Below are 20,069 nucleotides of genomic sequence, written 5' to 3'. Positions count from 1 at the left end.
GATTAAATTATTTTTCAAAGTATGTGTAGAAGAATCCAGTAAAATATATAGACCCGCAGTCCTACAGACACTTAAGTGTTTTCAGGATCAGAGGCTTAGTTATAATGCTCTTTATTGTTAGTTCTATAGGAACTTTTCTGAGGGGAAAAAAAGTTAGTGAAATTTAAAAAATTTGAAATAGTAAAATGTTAACTATATCTCTCAACACTTTTCACATGTTCCTCTGTATGCATGTCTTGACTATGGCTACTTTTAGACTTGTCTTTTATAATTGATTATTTGCTTGTATTGATATTACCAAGAATTATGGAATATTTTCTTTAATATGTTCAGATATTTACTTTACTGGATTAGCTGAATTTAAGGGGTGGCAGGGTGGAGGGAAAGGAAGGCCTGCTCTATTTCTGGAGCGTTGCTGTGCCAAGATGCTATTCTCTAGTCATTTAAAGCTAAAGTTTCAGCACAGCTCACCTCACACAGTTAGGACTAGATAGTCAAAAGAGCTTAGAGGGCTGGACACCACAGTTCTTTTGAAAATCTGCCATAAAATGACACAATGGAATGGCTACAATAAAGTGCCTTGGGGCTCTGCAGAAGATTTGGTCCCAACTGTGAGTGCTGAGCACTTGAAAATCTGGTTCTTAGGCATGGATTGTGCAATGCATGCACAGCCATATGCAGGGAGCAGTGCATAGCCGCGCCACCTCAGAGGGAGCCTCGGGAGGCTCCTTGGTTTGCTTAGATTTGGCTTGACTGCTCCACCCCCACTCACTGAAGTGGGAGTTGTATGGTTTAAATCTTGTACTCCTGTTTTTCTCCAAGACTCTTTTGCCTTAGCAAAGTGTTATACAGTGGAGCTAGTTGGAAAATTTTTGTAAAAACTGTTTTCTGTTGGAAAATGCTGTACAATAAAACTTTTTTTTTTTTTTTTTTTTTTTTTTTTTTGTGCACCCATATTGATTTTGATGAAATTGTATTCAGAAAAAATGCTGGAATTGTTTTGAAAATGTCGGAATACCCTATTTTGACATTTTTGGAACAAAAAGTTTAGCTTTTTTCATTTCAAAATGAGTTTTTGTTTTGAAATTTACATTATTTTATCATTTAAAATATTAAACGTAAACAAGGGTCAAAATCTAAATGAAACATTTCTAATTCATTGAACAAAATGTTTTGACTTGACATTATGCTTTTTCCAGCATTTTGTTTCACAAGAAATTGAAAACTTCTGGCTTTTTGGCCTGATTTCAGATGATTTTGTTTTCAAAATCTTGAAATACTTTGCAGGATGGAAAATCTGCTTCCCTATCAGTGCTATTAAACAGTCTCTTCTCTTTGAACATCCTTCTGTTTGCTGGTCTACACTCTACTTCCAGACCTTGTTGCTATTCTCTACCTGCCAGGTTCTCTATTCCCCTGCAGGTCTAGGTCTCAGATGCTGTATTGTGGTTCCCTTCCCAACCTCCCCATCCCCAGTGTTTGAAAATCATGAGTCAGTCATAAAAAATCATGAGATTGTCTTTAAAATCATGAGATTGTAAAATAATAAATGTTGGCTTCTTTCTATTCGTCTTCTGGATTTTGAGCCTTTAGTTACGCTTGGGTTTTATTTTTTAAGCTTTTCTCTGCAAGGTAGAGGGCTAGAAATGTACTTTTTGTTTTAAATGGAAGTTATGATTCTCACATCACCTGAATATTGGTTAGCTGGGGCTTTAAAAGAAACATCAGATAAATTGAGATTTTTATTCATTTCCGTCCATTATGTCTCTGTGGGTTCTTAACAGCCTTCTTGTAAGGTATGAGTGGGTTTAACATTTCTCTAGCAAAGATCTTTTAGCTCTGTGACAAAAGTCATAATTAGGAGAAGTAAACATTGGTGTTTGTGGTCTCAAAGAAGTAGATAGAAATTAGAGATGGAAAAGATTATCATTTACATCATATGCCTTTTGAGACAGGCATCTTTCTCCAATAGATGAGATTTTCAAAGATTTGATTCTCAATTTCCATTAATTTTAATGAGAATTGGGTGTCCAAATTCCTTTGACTGCTTTGAAAATCGTAATCCATATGTTTTATGTGAAGCACCTCCCACATTCTGCTGGGTCCTATAAAATGACAAAAATAATAGTAATCTCCCAGCCAATCCAGGATTGTTCCCATCAGCACATTTTCTAGTGTTTTGTTCACTGTAGTCTGTAAAATTTCAAATTATGTGAATTCAACCATTTCCCTTGGGAGATATTCCATAGTAGATTTTAAGGCAATTAGGGGCATTAGAGCATCTAATCTGACCTCCTGAATAACACAGGCCATACTATTCCATCCAATTTCTCCTTTATGGAACCCAATAACTTGTGTCATCTTCCCAAAAGGCATCCAGCCTTGATCTGAAGACTTCAAGAGATGGAGAATCCACCATTTCCCTTGGTAGTTTTTCCAGTGCTTAATCACCCTCCCTGTTAAAAATATGCACTTAATAGAGATCTCTGTCAGGAATTTTATTCCTGGGATTCAGCCTGAACTTTCCTTTATTTAAATACAAGAGTAGAGACTTCTCTTGATTCTTGAGTGAGCCCAAGTGAGGGGTTGTGAGTGCCGTTCTGCTTTTGTTGATTTTGTGGAAGATGTATCCCCTGGAATAATTTTAGTGTAAGTGTCATTCATGCTCAGTGTAACACATAGTCATTTAACTGCACGAGCTCAGCAGTGCAATTTACCCTGTTTCTTCAAAATGAGCTGATTTTCTTGGTATTTTCCATTTCACAGAGAGAGGCACTCAGTTACAGTGCAATGGTTCTTGGCCCTCCTGGAGTAGGACTGTGGCCAATTGATTATTTTGTTAATTTGTTCTATATCAATGTCCTGCTGGTTTATTACCAGCCAAGTTACTTTATGCACCAGGCGTAACTGGAAATATATTAAAAATCAATACTTGAGTCTTTTTTTTCTTGTAGGTGTTTTATCATCAGTGAGCTATCTTCTTTGATATATGACCCTTTTTTTCTCTAATTGGAACCCAGCTAGTAACTTGTAAATGATTTAGTCACATGCTAATAAAAACCTAAATGCTTAGATTGTGTTCACCATTTAATCCAGGCGCTTAATGAAATACTATAGAATGAAAGAAACAAGAGGCCATTATTGTTGACAAATGAGCCAGACTTTGAGAGAATGAAAATAACATGCCTTTTTAGGAAGAAAATCTTGTTTCTCAATTAGTTTTTAATGACTGTCATGCTTCACAAACATTTCAAGATGCCATCTTAAAAAGTTTAAGGCCCTGATCTTGCAAACACTGACTTACTTACTTAAGATTATGCATGTTTGCAAAACAATAGGACTGCATGTACAAGCGTTTGCAGGATGGGGCCCAGTCCAGAAAATAATGGAGTCCCTTTGGCTTTACTCCAGCAAAAAAGGAGATCAAAATGTACCCCAATGGCTCTCTACATTCTCTACTGTTGCATCTGTGTTTATATAACTCAGAAAACTCTGCTGTGAGAAGGGCCCTGTCTACACTAGGAAAAATGTGTGTATTTAGAACATAATAGCTAACATGTTTAAAATCCTAGTGTAGACAGGGCAACTTAGTCTGTTTCAATATGCTGTCTGGTCAAAGTGAACCGTAGATCCCTTCCCTCCTCTTTCCCTCCTCCCATCTACACTATGATTTTAAAACGTATTAGCTATCAGAGGCTAAAAAATACACCTCTTTTCTTACTGTAGCCATACCCTAGGAAAGGGGGTAAAACACTCCAAACTAACTCACTGCTGCCGCTAAGGGCTCCATTGAAATCAATAAGAGTTGTGGACACTTGTACCAATGGTCAATTTGACCGGGTGGGAAAATTTTGGTTGTTTTCAGAGACCTATATGAATTTGAAGTCATCATTGGAACCTGGCATTGTTACACTTTTTGTGTGTGTGTCTTCAGTGGGACAAAAGTGTGTTCTTGCCTGAGGCTAGCTAACATGAGATAAAATCCTGGTAAAGACAAAGCAGTTTGTAACTTCCATGCATTTTAGCAGGTTAAGGTAAAGACCATGGGAGACATTAGGGTTTATTTAGACCTGCTAATTCATACAAAAACTTCAACTATGTTCTCTCCATTATGATTTTACCTCGTGCTAGGTACCACGTGTCAGTTAGTATGAGGTAAGAACTAGAGCTGGACAAAATTTTTCAGATGAATAGTTTATTCAACACAATTCCAGTTTCAGTTGATCCAAAAGATTTGTGAATTTGACAAAAATAGTTTTGGTTGTTTACAAAAGGATCTGGTGGTGGAGGAAGAACAAGTGCTGCTGCTATTGGGTGTTTAGCGTACCCCAGCTTCAAAGGCTCACTCTGGAACAGACCCAAATCACACTTTTCCAATCCATCAAAAATTCTAAAAAATGTCAGATTTGGTTTGTCCTGAATCAATTTTATTTTTTAGAATGATCACCGGAGCAAAAAAATCAGTTATTCACCCAATCCTAGTGAGACTACAGCTTTTTTCTTAGAGAAGCCAAACCTTAGATGAAAACTATTGCATTCTTAGCTTTTAACATACTGCATGCATCATCTTTATTTAAAACATTCAGAAAACTTCCTGTACATGGGTTTTGTTAGGGGAAGTTGCACATCTCTTTCTGATATATCTCCTCTTTTGACTATAATAAAGATGTAATAATTCACAGCCAAATAGACTGGGTGACACTGAATAGTGAAAGCATTCAGGGCCAATTCTGGTGTGTCCTTTACCACTTTTTTCAAGGCATCTTGAAGAAAAGACCTGGAAGAATTGCTATTTAAGGCATAGCGTTTCTGCAGTATCAAATCCTTGTTCTTTCCCTTATTGCAGTGGGTCATGTACAGCCAGTGGGCTTGTGTGGGAGTACAAATGCTTGAGTTCTTTTTCTCTGGCATTCTCCTGTAACACAGTTTGATTTCTGTTCTTTAATTATTTTATGTGATGACAGCTTGGGGTTTGGAATAGCAAGCATAGAGGCAGAGGTGGTAATTGACAAAAGCATAATCATGGATCATCTCTCTGTTGTCTCCACGGCACCACCAAACCTTATTTTAGAGATCTCAGACAATCCACTCATCCCTTTCTCTCACTCAACTTAGATATCTGGCATGGTTCAGTAGACACAGCAGCGTTCCTGCTTAATTACTATCCTCTTTTTTCAACTTTTGTTGTGTTTTGTTTTTTTTTACACAGAACGTTCCCCTCACTTTTAATGAACCTTTACAAATAAAAACTAGCAAGTAAATAAATGGAAGCCCCATTTCATTGAATTAGTTCTCCCTCTCTTCCCCCTTTTTAGTTAAAAGCAATAGAATTAATGCAAGTGGATTTTAGAATGAAGGAATTGCCATATCAGATCAGACCTATAGTCCACACTTCCTAGTATCCTGTCTCTGAGAGCAGCCAGTAGCAGATGCTTCAGATGAAGGTGTATGAAATGGTATAATGGATAATAATGAGGCAATGTGCCCAGACACAAAATTTAACCCCTGTCAGTAGCTGGCCTGTGTGCACCGCAGCAGGGTTTGTGTCCTGTAGACATCTTTTTTTTTTAAAATCCTAACTTCCAATCCCAAACATTCAAAAATTATGAGGCAGGCCCTAAAAATCACACAATTGGCTTAATCACAAGATGTTTTAAAAATAATAAATTGTAGATTACTTTTATTTTGGGTTCTTTGCTTTAGGTCACACGCGCTTCACATTTTCAAGCTTATCTCTGTAACCATGAGGGCTAGAAACTGACTTTTTGAAAAAATGCAGTTTTTTGATGCCAGGAGCTGGGGCTTTAAGAAATATACCACAGATCAGAGCTGGCAATGCTGCTTCTTCTGCAAGGCCCAAAAATGGACTAAATGAGCAGTTGCCGAATTCCATATAAATATAGTTCCATATAAATATCATATTCCAATATTCCATATAAATATCATATATATATATGATTAAGCTTCCTTTTTGGAATCTTGCTAAGCTCTCTGCCTCAATAATATCTTGTGGCAAATAGTACCAGGTTTGTTGTGTTGTGTTGTGTTGTGTAGTTTAAAAAAATGAGTTTTATCAACTTTAAAATATAACACTGGGATATACTTCAGCACTTTCTGGTCCAGTGCAGTGTAGGGACTACACCATCTTTAGAATCGTGCATGCTCTTTTTCTCTGTGCTCTGCCTTGGCTTTTCCTCCCTCTCATTTTTTGGCTAATGTGCGTTCCCATGGGCACACAGAGGGAGCAATCACTGAGATTCCTGGAGCACGAGGGCTGGCTACTCAGCTGGAATCATTTGCTACAACTCCACTGATTTTGATTATTTACACCAGCTGAGGAGCTACTATAGGGACTACAACTTTGACTGAACCCTAGACAGTGTGGGCAAGTATCAGTTGACTCTTTTAGTAGTCTTTACCCATACTTGCACTCAAGCCATCATGAACTGCCACTCAGTGCATATACTTGTACTTTTAAAAAAAATGCTTTTACTGTGTCTCTAGTATCTGTGGCTTGATCTGTTCGGTTTAATAAGCAATGCTTTCATTTCTTCCAATCTCAGTGTAACCGCCTAAGCTGACTCTTTCTACAGAATCTTTGCGCGCAAAATATTTATGTCACTGTCTGGCATTGTGACAAGTTGCTATTAGCCAGGTCCCTGGTGGCTTAGAGAGCACCTGAGGTGCTGCTGCATGTGGTTAGAATAGGAGGGGTTTAGGTAGTTTGACTGGCTTTGGAAAGGATCACTTGAACCTATAGAGAACATCATGAGCTGATGAAGGAATTAGCTCACTAGTGAGATAGCTGGGAAAAGAAGGCAAGCGGGATAAAAGGCTGAATTAGGGAGCAGAAAGGGGTTCTTCTTTTAGTTGTTACTATATATCTGTTGCATAAGGGAGAAACAGTGATGATAAAGACACTAGGTGAGAGCGCACTGGTGGATTGTGTGTGCTGTTTAATCATCCAGGGGGCTTACCAAACAGCGTTTCTGGGTGCTGAAAGAGAAATGCATTTATAGCCAGGCATTTATAGTAAGAAAGTTCATAATAACTGGTAACACACCAAAAATATTTTAAAACCTCAAATGCACAGATGAAGGCTCCTAAACCAGATATATTTTTCACAGCACAACCTTTTGGTAGAAATGAAATGTTATGGAACTATTCTGTGTATCCAGTGTTATTTTTGATGCAGGAAACCAGGGCTGGCTGTAGAAATGCATAAGAAGAAAGCCTTAAAAAAGGAAAGCCAATACTCATTCAGATCTATGTCCTCATTTCATCCTAAAGCTGGGAGTGGATTTGATTAAATAGCTTTGACTTCTATTGATTAGGGCTTTTATTTTGCTAAGAAAAAACAATATGGTAAGAAAAAAATCTATATATGTTACAAATACAAATGTTGTGTTAATAATGTAAACATTGCTGTTCCAGATAAAGAAGGCTGTGCAGCAGGAAGGCTTTGGCAGAAAAAAGCGAGGCTATAGAGAGATCAATGAAATTGATATCAACATGAATGATCCTTTATTTACAAAGCAGTGGTACCTGGTAAGCAAATCAGTAATTATTAAAAGTGATCTTCATTAACCAAAAATAACCAGTTTACTTATATGTTATTCCTTCTTGTTGCAATATTCTGGGAACGTGCCCTCCAGCTTTCTCACCAGAACTTTGAACTTATTCCAAGAGAATCTTTCCCAGGATATATAGTGAGCCTACTGTATGCTGGGACTGGAGTTAGGGGCATGATCCAAAGTTTGATTATATCCGTAGAAACACTCTCATTGACTTCAATGGGCTTTGAATCAGGACCATAGTGAGAGTTGTGTGAGTGCACACACAGAGCAGACAGGATTGTTAAAACTGATTATGTGCCTCAGTATCAAGTCTCAGTGCTTTGCTTTAAGGTGTTCTTAATCATATGGATGCAACCAGTGTCTCAGTGGGGAAACTCATTAATGTGTGTTATGCAGCTGTATCTTCCCCCTCCCTGGTGGAAATATCAATTTTTCATCAAAAAGATTCACATAGGGATTGAGGCACAAATCCAAGGAAGAGGTGGGGCCCACTCCATATCCAGTAGCCAGGGCACTCAGCTGGAATGTAAGTATGAGACTTAAGACTTATAAGCAGGGACTTGAGAACAGATTTCCCCTTTCCTAGTACCCATTAGCTTGGTGGCTTGGGTACTGCTAGCTTCAGATCTCCCAATATCTCCTACTGAAGCTTTTCTACTTTGTTCAAATAGTTAACTATCCATTCAGCCACACATAGGCTATGTTTACACTGATGGCAGCAAAATCGCTGCTGCCAGATCGATCTTTCAGGATAGATTGAGTGGTCAGTGAGACCTGCTCAATCGATCAGGAAGTCGACTGAGTAAGTCCACCCCCTCAAGTAGCATAGTGCTGTTCCCGTTGGCTCAGCACAGTGTGAACAGCGTGCAGAAGGGAAGCTGAGGAGTCGACATCAGTTACGCAAACTACTCTGCATAATTTGCGTAACTCCCATCGACTGCTGCCGAATTGTGCCATCAGTGTGAACCAGCCCATACTGTCTCTATAGCCTATTGGGTTTTGGAACTCAGGTTCAAATCCCTGCTCCAAGTCAGGTAGATGGGGATTTGAACTTGGGTCTCTTACAGACTGCCTGAATGCACTAACTACAGGGCTATAGGGCATAAGATATGGTAACACCACCACTTTCTTCCGCTCCTGCTTGTTGGTGTGCCACCCTAGTTTCCTTGTGAATCTGCCCCTTAGCTTCCAGATCTCCCTTTTGTTAAAAATATATAAATCAGAATTGAAAATAAAACATACTTTTCTTGGCTTCTTGATTCACTGAAAATTAAAAAAAATTTTTTTTGGTTTGATGTTGACCTGCACTGATTTAAAAAAAAAAAAAAAGATTTGGACCTGCCTGTGAATCAAAAAATTACTTGCACAGCTATATTTGAAGGTGGAGCTGTTCTGCATAGGAAAGAAACCAAAATGGGCACAGGAAGGGCTTTATGAGATACAGGAAAGTTGTTGACTAGAGCTGGTTAGAACATTTTTGTTGAAACTTTTTTTTTCCGCAAAGGAAATTTTTTGTGTCAAAATTGAAATGTTTAAAAACATTGACTTTGACAAAAATTCCAGGAAAAAGAATAAAAAAACAAACATTTGTTTCAGAAAAATTTCATTTAGGAAAATTTTGAATTTAAATTTCAGAATTTCAATGTTTTATTTCAGAATTTTAAAATTGTTTTTAATTTTATTTTTATTTAATATTAAATTTTACATAATTTTGGAACATTAGTAAGGGGAGAGCACCACATGAACTCCTACTACAGATGTGTCATAATATGACAATATAATAGTTATCTGTGTTTTATTTTACTTTTTAAAATTGTTGAGGGCAGCTGCTGCTTAGTACTGATATGAAACATCTTATATTCTTTTCTAGATCAAAGGGTTTCCCATCTGTGTTGTAATGAAACAATCTAAAACTATTTCAAATATTCTTTGCAGTGCTGTTATAGCCATGGTGGTCCCAGTATACAAGAGAGACAAGATAGGTGAAGTAATATCTTACTGGACCAACTCCAGCTGGTGAATTAGACAAGCTTTCGAGCTACACAGAGCTCTTCTTCAGGTCTGGAAAAGATCTATTCAACTGTTATCTGTTTCATTACAACACAACCAAGAGACACTTTGATCCAGAATAGAATATAAGATGTTTCAATCAGTATTAAGGAGCAGCTGCCATTAATGAAAATTTGAAATTCCAAAAGAAAATCAGAAATCCAAAATGAAATTTTGATATGAAAATTTTTCTAAATATTTTCCTTGAAATTTCTAGTTTGTGGGAAACTTCACAAATGTTTGTTTTAGATCCAAAACTGGAACATGAGACCTTTAGAAATATTGACATTCCTTCAAACCAGAAACTCTGAGTTTCAGCCAGTTCTACTGTTGATGATGAAAGGGAAATAAAGGATGTGGTGGGAGTTCAGAAAATGTATAGGCAATTCATTTAACTTGTATTGCTTAAGTGATGACACAAGCCATAAATTATTGTGGTTTAAGATGATTTGTTGGATTGCCTAACAGTCCTTAAAAACAATGTCTACCACAGGTAGAGTTTTTTGTGTATACTGTTTTATGCACTTAGTGAGAGTGAGGTGAGATTGAACAAATACCCCCAAACATCTAACCAACTGGTTGGTACAGAAGCACCCTATCTAAAGTCCCAGTCAACAAAGGAATTAATTGTGTTTAATTTTCAGCATATGAATAATCCCATTTGATTTCAGTGGGACTACTCACATGTTTAAGTGCTTCTCTGGACTGGAATCTGAGAGTTTGATCCTGATTTCACTGGGAATTCTACACATGGGAGCCTTGTGAAATCAGGCCCTAAATAGGGATCAAACTTTATGTTGTCTCGGAATTCTCTTGCTCTTGTGGGGTTTGTTTTTTTTCATCTTCCATATTATAGAAAGATGTGCTCCAAAGTAAATGAGACGTATCTCACACAGAATATATGCAGTTAAGTACTCGGCAGAAGCTCAATGGCTGTAGAAAATTGACTGTGTGCTTGCATGCACATGCACATAAAAGAGGAAGAAATAATAATACTCTTCTGCATTTCATGTGATGTATTAGATCAACACTGGTCAAGCAGATGGGACCCCTGGACTTGATCTAAATGTAGCTGAAGCCTGGGAGCTGGGATATACAGGGAAAGGCGTTACCATAGGAATTATGGATGATGGTAAGTGAGGATTCCAGGATGATAGTTTTACAGCTTTACTCAGTATAATCTTATGCAAAAACTTTTTTTTTTAATTGAAATAAAATGTAACCTAGATTAATGATAATGCCAACGCTATCTCCAGTCTCTGTAAAGACTTTGACACCGGCAGGAGGAAGGCACCGTAAGTGTTATAATTGGGCTCCAAACCTTATACAGTTTTACGTAACTCCTAATTATTTTAAATCACACGCACAGAGCTCTTTTATGGTCCAATCCAAAGGTCATTAGCCCAACGTGAGGACTCACATTGACTTCAGAGGGCTTTAAATGGGGTCTTTAATTACCTTGCATACAGAAGATATAAGAACATTTTCCATGGTTTAAAATATTGACAGTGTACAGCAGAAGTGAAATAATTAATACTGTCTCACTGGATGTTCATAGAGACTTGCATATTACATGCATTAATAGTTTAGGGGAAAGAAGAAGGGGGAAAAGAAGATACAGCATATGATTGAAATACAAGAAGTATCTTAAATTGTCTCAGCACTTTTCAGCTAGCTGAACTTTGCAGTAGCTGTGTACCCTTTCCATGGTGACTGATTAATACAAAAATAAGTGAAAGGACTAAAACCAGCAGTATCCTCAGTGATCCAGTAGGCTCTATTCCTGTTCTGTCATCCCCCTTGTTCCAAACTCAGGTGAGACAGCTGGGGAAATAGTGAGGCAGATTGGCCTGTGGTTACATCAGTATGTGGATGACTCACAGCTCTTTGCCTCATTTTCATTGGTCATATACCAAGGCCTGTATTTTCAGAGACTGGGCACAATTGCAACCTGGATGACAATGAGCTGGTTGAAGCTCAGTCTAAACTAAGCTGCTGAGGGGATGCTAGTTAGCTAGAGGATGCATTTAGAGAGTGGCGCATGGAAGGAGTTTTTCCCCACAATCAACTGATACCCTGTGACTATTCTAGCAAACCAGTAACTTGCAGGAATGCTCGCCAACCCAGTAAATGGTGAATATTTGCACTTCTAAGAGTTACACTCATCCAATCAAAGAAGAGAAACTGTGTGTGTGACCTGTAAAGGCCAGTCAGCACAGCTCAAATTACCAAGAGCTCATCATTTACATCAAATTTGCTGAATTGTTTTGGTGGGGGGCAGGGGGAAATCTGAAAAATAAGTCAAATTTTGTTTTTTCAATCTTTTTTTTTGGAAATGATTTTTCATTATTTTTTTTTTTTTTTGAAACAGAAAATAATCCCGCAAAAATGTAATGTTCTGTTTGGGTATAAAGAAATGTTTCATATGACACAAAACAATTTTTTTCAACTTCTTTGATTCAGCCATTGAACCAAAAAATCAGTTATTTTCACAACTCTAGATTAAATCCATGGACTGTATTGTTTTGCAGAATTTATGCATTATGAGTTTCACTTGGTTTCCTGACAGAATCCTAGAGAAATCACAATTTTTTCATAGTTTTTGTGCAAAACTATAATTAGGCCCAGTTCGCTCAAAATATCAATGGATGTGAGTTCATTATGGGGGAATCTATGGGGGAACCTGTTTCAATTGTTTAATTTGTAACCAAATTCAAAAGCAGATAACTGAATGTCACATGTCCTGTTTCAGTATTGTTGCATTTGTCACACACATTTAGTTTTAAGCTTAGTAAAATACCACCATGAAATACCTTAGAATGCTTAGTCTGTAATGATATTCAGAAGTCTGCAAACCAAACCAATCCAATCCACCATTGAAAATTCCCTGGCGCTGTTCGCAGGAACAGACCTGTTTGCCCCAGTGATCTCATCATTTCTAATTTAGGTAATATTCTGCCAATTTAATTTAGCTCTCCAGTTTCCAATGGCAATGATAGTTTCCTTTCTTCTCCTACATTTGCGTAGTAAAACTGTATGCTATTAGGGCCTGAATTCAAAGCCCACTAAAGTCAATAGGTTTTTGATCAAGCCAATAAAAATTTGCTGTTTTCTTAACCAGAAGTGGCTGCATCTTAGTAGTGGGTGAATTAACCTGGGTATCAATATATATAATAATAGAATATAAATAGATATGTTTGTAAAATATTTTGGGATTATTTCAGATGAAAGATACTATATAAATCTAAAATATTACTAAGACGACCACTACTTAACCATATATGATCCAATTTAGATACTTGCCCCATAAATTCTGTGGCTCATTTCACAATTTTGGAGGCAAATTGGCACCTGGGTACTGACATACTGGATTGAAAGTTTCCAGCTGAACTCACAATACAATTGGCACCGTAATTTAGAAGTCCACATTTAAACATCCGGATCTCACTCTAACCAAGTTCTGAGACAAGCACTATTCCTTATTATGGTTTTCCCATAGTACCAATTGACTCTCATTGTGCTTTATGGTTATTATAAAGTGCTTGTTGTAGAGGTTTTGGTTTGGTTTGATTTGGTTTTTTTGGAACGTTAACCTTTGGTTTGTGTGTCTTATTGCAGGAATTGATTATCTTCATCCTGATCTTGCCTCCAATTATGTAAGTACAAACTGACCTTTTCTGTAAAATGTGAAGCTCTTTATTGTTTTGGTCTTTCTTTCATACAAAATGTTTACACAGTGAATGGAGAAACTGCATGGCTGTGCTTCTGATCGTGCAGATGATAAATTTTACATAGAAAACAAGTGGTCTAAAAATGGGACCTGGCTACCAATGTAAGGAAGGAAAGAATGACAAGACTACATGGAGGAATGATGGTGTTGCCTAGCTTTAAATAAGCTGTAGTTTGCACTATTGGATTTAGGACAGAAATGAGTAACCTGGAAATTGGCTCTAAAGCTTGCTGTTAAAATGCAGAATTCACCTATTACATGGAGAACAACAGAGATGCTAATGCCGTGGGCTTTGACTGCTCTGCTGTTTGTTCACAAAGGCTACGGTGTGTGTGAGAGTTTGAAAACGACAATAACCATATACTTTATTTACAACTGGTCATTAAATTCAACGTTTCAGAGCATGCCCAGATCCTACACATGGATTGTGTATCTGCAGCACAATTAGACACTGTGTACAGTGTAAAATGACTTTCTTCAAATTCACCTCTGATTTACCTACATTGTTGTGGGTTGTTCTTTCTTAGTATTCTAGACTCCATTCTCATTGTCCTGTCATCTTTGACATTAATACTATCTGTCTACCTGTTTCTATGGGTGCCATCAGTTGCCACTCTGTGTTATCATTTTTTAATATTGAAACTGATTGCTCTGGTTAAAGGCCATCTGTTGTGCAATGGGGCTCAAAGAGGCATAACACTGATGGGGCTTTTGCAGCTCTTAGGTAGTTAGTACTGCCTTTTTCTTGAAACCACATGCACAAGGGTTGTGGCTTTCATTGCATATTGAGGTGAAAGGGTGCTGCTTTCTGTAACATTTTTCTGAAACATCTTTTTGCCATGCATACTTTTTTCGCCCCTCCATTCCACATAAAGGATTGGTTCCATGGTCTTTGTTATAGGGCTATGTAATGGGGAAAGGGAAGGGGCTTGGAGGGCCAGTTGGCCTAGTGATTGGAGTACCTGGATTCGTGTCTTTGCTTCTGTGATCGAGGTACCTCAGCCTTTAAGGCAAGGCAGGAGGAGTAGGGGGACCCTGACCCACCCACTCCACCAGTCCTAACCCAGGGCCCTGTGTAAGTCACCCCTGAGTAGAAGACATCCCAGCAGGAAGTCTATATTCACTGGTCTACTTCCTACTGTTGCCCCTTTAGTTAGGCACATGGCCCCTATAGTCCAAATTCCTGTGGTGGCTTGTATCTTAGTAGTGCCCCCTTCTGGACCCTGGGTGGCATCCTCCTGCAGTCCCAGGTTCTTCTGGGCAGGGCAGCCGTAAATTTGGTGGGGTTGGACCCCCACAAGGTCTCCGTGCTTCAGTCACCAGGGTTCCTCTCAGGTCAGGTGCTCCTAGTACTCTTTCTCCATCTCCTTTGGCCAGGAAGACACTACTTGGGTCCCTGGTGGCTGCCTTGGCTGGCAGGCTAATCCTTCCCTCAGATAGGGAGGCAGCTAGCTCCTGCCTCTTCGCCAATCAATCCCAAACTGAGCCAGGCTCCCTCCTTTTCTCTCACCTCCATGCACGGCATTGGCTGCAGGTATGACAGGGTGGGGCTAGCTGGGCCCAAAGGTTCTCCTTAACCCCTTCCCTGCTGGTGGGTGGTTCCACTGCATCACCACAGACTATTATAATAAATGCCATTTTTTATGTATAGACGATGTGAGGGAGATCAGTATCACTGATTTTTTTTCCGTACTAAGGATGAAATTCACCTCGGTGCAGGGGCCTGGCACAAGGCCCATGCATTGCTTAGGTCACATTTAAACTATATTTTGTAGGTTTAAACAAGATTTAAGTGGTGCACAGACCTTGTGCAGACTCTCTGCACCGGGGTATATATAATTCAGAATCAAGGAATACACAAAAACACACAATGCACTGCTACCTATAACGTGGTTCTGGGCAATCTTAGCTGTACAACAGACCCATTTATGTCATCTCTGTTCATAATAATGAATTGCGGTGAAAGATAACCACAGTTTATACCTGTGTTATGCCTGTATCTGTGGTCAGCTCTAGAGCTATGTGGAAAAAGGTAATTCAGTTTCACGGAATATTTTGATATTTCAAAATCTGGTTTCATTCTGAGTTGGAACAAAACCCAAAGATTTCAGTTCTCTATGAAAGGGGATGGAGCCCTGGCTCTGTCCTGGTGGGCTGAAGGGGAACTGGGAAGCCTACAAGCCTCAGCTGAGCTGGGAGCCAGATGGGCTGCTGAGGAGCCAGATAGGCGAGCCGGCAGGAGACCTGGCAGGTAGGGTTCCAACAGAACCTGGCCTCTATTCTGTCGGAGCTTTGGTAAAATTGAACCATCTTGGTGGGATGTTTTGATTTTGATTAATAGGCATTCTCTAATGTAAACAACATTCTCTTGGAGAATTTCTGTCCAGCAGTAATCAGCTGTTCTAAATTGCCCAACATTTAGCTCTGCTGAACAACCTCAAAATGTCCCTGGCATTTTTTCCATCCATTAGACAGGAAAGCTACTGCCATTCTTTTCAGTGGACTTTTTGCTACTACAGTGAGTTTTACTTGTTTAATATTATAAGCTGTGGTTACAAATTTTATTAATTTGGGAATCCTGAAAGCAGAATTACAAATAGATTTGATTTCCAAGTGTGATTAAAAGCAGCAAAAAACAAAGAAGGCCATGTCTACACTAGAGAGCTTCAAGTGGCGCAGATGTAAGATCTGTAGTATAGCTGTTTTAAGCCAATAGAGGAGATCCTTCCTGTCGACATCATTAATCCACTCCCAACGAGCAGCAGTAGCTATGTCGGTTGCTGTCCACACCGGTGCTTATGTGGTATAACTGATGTCACTCAATGGAATATTCACACATTTAATATTATATTATAATGTAAAAATAATAGGACAATATAATTAATATAATATAAAATATTGACTTATAATATTCCTATTATTCTTACATTATAATATAATAATGTGTGGATATTCCACCCCCGAGTGACATAAGTTGCACCAATATAAGAACCAGTGTGGACAGTACTATGTTATGCAATATTAATATTCTTACATAGGATTCTTGTCATCCAGCTATCTTTAAAACAGTTTCAAAATCTTCCAGTGCATTTTAGAGAATAACAAATGCACGCAAAGGGTGAAATTCTGGTCCCTTTAAAGTCAATAGCAAAATTTTCACTGACTTTAATGGAACCAGGAATTCACCCAGACTGTGTAGAAGAGAGAGGCATTCATGAATGGCATTGCAGTTGGAAAATAGCTAATCAAAGAATGTAAAGTGAAGGGTGATCAGATTCACACTTTGTTAATCTACTTAATGACTAATTGCAGTTATTAAATCCTGTGCTTTAACTACAATATATTCATCTCAAATGAGTGACTAAGCCGGATGTTTATTTAAATTGAAACAAATAAAGTACTCTACACAAAGAGGACCTTTACATTGTGTTTTTTACATCTGGAGCCAGATGAAAAGCATATGTTTTTACTACTATTAACATATCATAATTTATCCAGCAGTTATAGTGTGGACAAAACATAAAATATGACTCTGGCTCTAAAAAGTGTATGCTCTGAATAGAGAGACAAGGTGGGTGAAGTAATATCGTTTATTGGACCAATTTCTGTTGATGAGAGAGACAAGCTTTTGAGCTTACACAGAGCTCTTCTCCAGGTCTGGGAAACTTACTCAGAATATCACAGCTAAATAGAAGGTGGAACAGATTGTTCAGCAGAGGTAATTAGCGCACATTTCAAGGGAACATCCACTTTCCATTGGAGAAGCGTTCTGTGTAAGCTCAAAAACTTGTTTCTCTCACCAACGGAAGTTGGTTCAATAGAAGATATTACCTCACCCACCTTGTCTCTCTTATATGCTGGGACCAATGCGGCTACACCAACACTGCATATGCTTTGAATAGACATATTACAGAATCCAGATACAAAGGACCTTATTCTAAGTCAGATGGGAATCTATTCCATTGATATCAATGGACTTTGGATAAGGCCAAGATGCACTGAGTGACTAAAAGTAGATTTATCATCAGTGCAGGGTTTTCCCTTTTATATATACAGCAACACATGTTCCTTTGGTAAATTAATATTGGCAGAGTTTGCAGAAGTGTGTTTAAAGTTATATTTGAAATGCAGAGAAATTCTTGATACATCTGGTAAAGGAGGGAGGTCACAAGCACATGAATGTGAGAAGGGATCAGGTGGAGGTGTTAAAAAGGGAGCTCAGTCAGAATAAAGCATGGGGGCAGAGGGGAGCTAGGAGAAATGGAACCAGAATGGTAGGCAACAACAGAGCTGTGCAGCACCTTCTAACTGACTGCCCTTGATGTGGAATATGAGAAGCAGCCAGTAAATTCAACAGGAGAGTGACATTGTCCAAATGAGGGTGAGGAAGATGATTTTGGCAGTGACATCTTCGGTGGACTGCAAGGAAGAAGCTGGGGAGCCAGAGAGAGATAGGGCAGGTCAACGCAACGCAAGACAAGAGATTTGTTTGTAGGGATCGAGGAGAAAGGATGGAATTTAGAAATGCTGTAGAGGAAAACCAACCGTATTGAGTGACAGGCTTGATGGCGGGAGGAGAGGGAGGAGATGAAAGTGACATTGAGGTGAGTTGCAGAGAGAAGAGGAATTGCCAGCAGTGATGGAGAAGTAAACAGGAGGGGAGCAGTGGGCAGGGAAAGACAAATGCACAAGAAAGGACATGGTCGCTATCTGACAAGATCATCCTCTAAAACACTAATGCAAACTTGATCCATTTAATACAAGAGCTTAAAAAACATGAGGAATAAATTGAAATAAGCCATTGTATTTCCAAGATATCACAGCGCTTTCACACAAAATGATATCCATATAAGCAAGGGAAGGACAGTCTATAGAGCTGGTCTGTGTGTCCTAGATTCAGTATGAATTAGCTGGAGATAGAGGACATGGCACTATAATATCCTGATCCACACTAATGATCGTATTTAAGTCCACTAATTACCAGGCTCTCTCAAGACCTGTAGTCACCTGTTTGTGAGACTTCAAGAATTCTTACAATCTAGCCTTCTGAGTTTTGTGACGTTTTGGGTACATCTTCACTGACTGCGGTGAATTTGCCACCATCAGATCATTCTATCTGGATCGATTGAGTGGTCAGTGAAGACCCACTCAATCGATCCGGAAGTCAATACATTAAAACCACACCCTCAAGTGGCGCAGTGCAGTGAAGACGCCGCATAGAAGAGGAGTTACGAAGTCAACGGGAGTTACACAAACTACTCTGCTTAGCTTGCGTAACTCCCATTGACTGTCACTGAATTTGAAGCTAAGTGTAGACCAGGCCTTTCACAGTTGGGTGGCCCTTTATTCATCCCAAGCATCTATGACTCACCATGATAAATAGCCTAAAATCTATTTTAGTGTTTTATTCTGCTGCCCATCACCCTAGCATGTGAGCGCCTCCTACATAAAATCGATAGCAATAGTTCCTACTAGATTTCATGGAGTCTCTGACGCCTCTCTCTTTTCAGGGTAAACTGTGTTGCTTTTTTTTTTTTTTTAAAAGATTTTATTAATTTCATTTGTTGTAGGCTTGGTTGGAGTTTATAGGGTAGAAGGAGGTGTTAGATTTGTGAGTGCCATTTTTATGATGGAAAGACCTTTTAGAAGAGGAAAGTTCAGCTTTCTTCCTAAAGACAATCAGACTCTGGATTTACCTGATCTCCTCCAGAAGTGGAAATCCCCTCCCCTGTTGTCCTCTCCCTCCATCCCCCCAATCATCTATGAACTTTCAGTGTTGAGTGGCAAGGAAATTCAGTATCATTCAAGTGAAAAGAAAACTGAGCTGTTTAAATATTGTAGAGAGTAACACTGATGTCATGTTGTATAAAATAAAGAATGTGACCTCGTGCTCTTACCCTAACCTATATTGGGCCTGATCTTTGGCTGGTGTAAAGTGACCTTGCTCCATTGCCTTCTCTTAAATTCAATGGAGCTATGCCAGTTTACACCAGCTGAAAATGTTCCCTTGTGTGTGAGAAAGACAGAGTAATTAGCCCAAGGCTGGGTACTGAGCATCCTGTGATCGTGACGGAGAGTGAGTGTGTGGTTTGCCCAATTAAAAATTCACATCATAAATCCTCCAAGACACAAATGGTTGTATGTTTTTGACATCTTTTCGTTTTATGGGCATTGTAAGAGAAATCTTGTTCCCCCACCCCTCTGGCTGACTTTCATTAAGATTACCCTAAACCTGCACATCAGCAGCCAATCCAGACCCAGGAATGCAATCCTGTTTCCACATGGAGCCCCATGGAATTAAGGGGTCCATCCATACAGAGCCATTATGGGATGGGGGCCTAAGAGAATTGCTTTAAAAAGTGAACTTTCTCATCTGTTGCCAAGCCACCTGAGGTTGGAGTATAATAGGTTGTCAAAGGAGAATTGGTGGAACAGAAATCTTTATTTCTCTGGAAACCATACATCAATAAGTCTTTTATTAACAGCTCATCTAGCGTGTTCCATCATGGGCTTTGTTTTAGCCTTATAAAGTGTGGGCTCTGGAGGCTTCAGTAAGCCCTCATGGTGTAAGGGTGTCTAGTCTGAAATTTACAATAGCAGCAGAATGACATGAGCGAGAATTAGCTCCTAGCAAAACATTACTTTGGAACATATTTACTAATGATATTGGGCAACATTTTAAAACTTGGGTGCCTACAGTTAGGGGGGGTCTA

General features: G+C 38.8%; 1 protein-coding gene across 2 annotated transcripts in view; it reads left to right on the top strand.

Moving 5' to 3' along the window:
* The window catches only part of PCSK2 (proprotein convertase subtilisin/kexin type 2), a 176,507-nt gene that overhangs the window by 76,823 nt on the left and 79,615 nt on the right, over nucleotides 1–20,069 (top strand). The window contains exons 1-4 of one of the 2 annotated variants that reach the window (XM_067565281.1): nucleotides 6,835–6,924; nucleotides 7,435–7,548; nucleotides 10,650–10,758; nucleotides 13,245–13,282. In XM_067565281.1, coding sequence (XP_067421382.1) covers nucleotides 7,513–7,548; nucleotides 10,650–10,758; nucleotides 13,245–13,282 — 183 coding nt within the window. In that variant the 5' untranslated portion in view covers nucleotides 6,835–6,924; nucleotides 7,435–7,512. Of the gene's footprint in view, nucleotides 1–6,834; nucleotides 6,925–7,434; nucleotides 7,549–10,649; nucleotides 10,759–13,244; nucleotides 13,283–20,069 lie in introns of those variants that run through there. The other variant, XM_067565279.1, reaches the window with a different exon arrangement.

The sequence above is a fragment of the Emydura macquarii genome, unplaced genomic scaffold (assembly GCF_026122565.2).
Source record: "Emydura macquarii macquarii isolate MOO-44397 ecotype Brisbane River unplaced genomic scaffold, CSIRO-AGI_Emac_v2 contig_2676, whole genome shotgun sequence".
Taxonomy (NCBI): Eukaryota; Metazoa; Chordata; order Testudines; family Chelidae; genus Emydura; species Emydura macquarii.
This window is presented reverse-complemented; position numbering and strand designations above follow the sequence as displayed.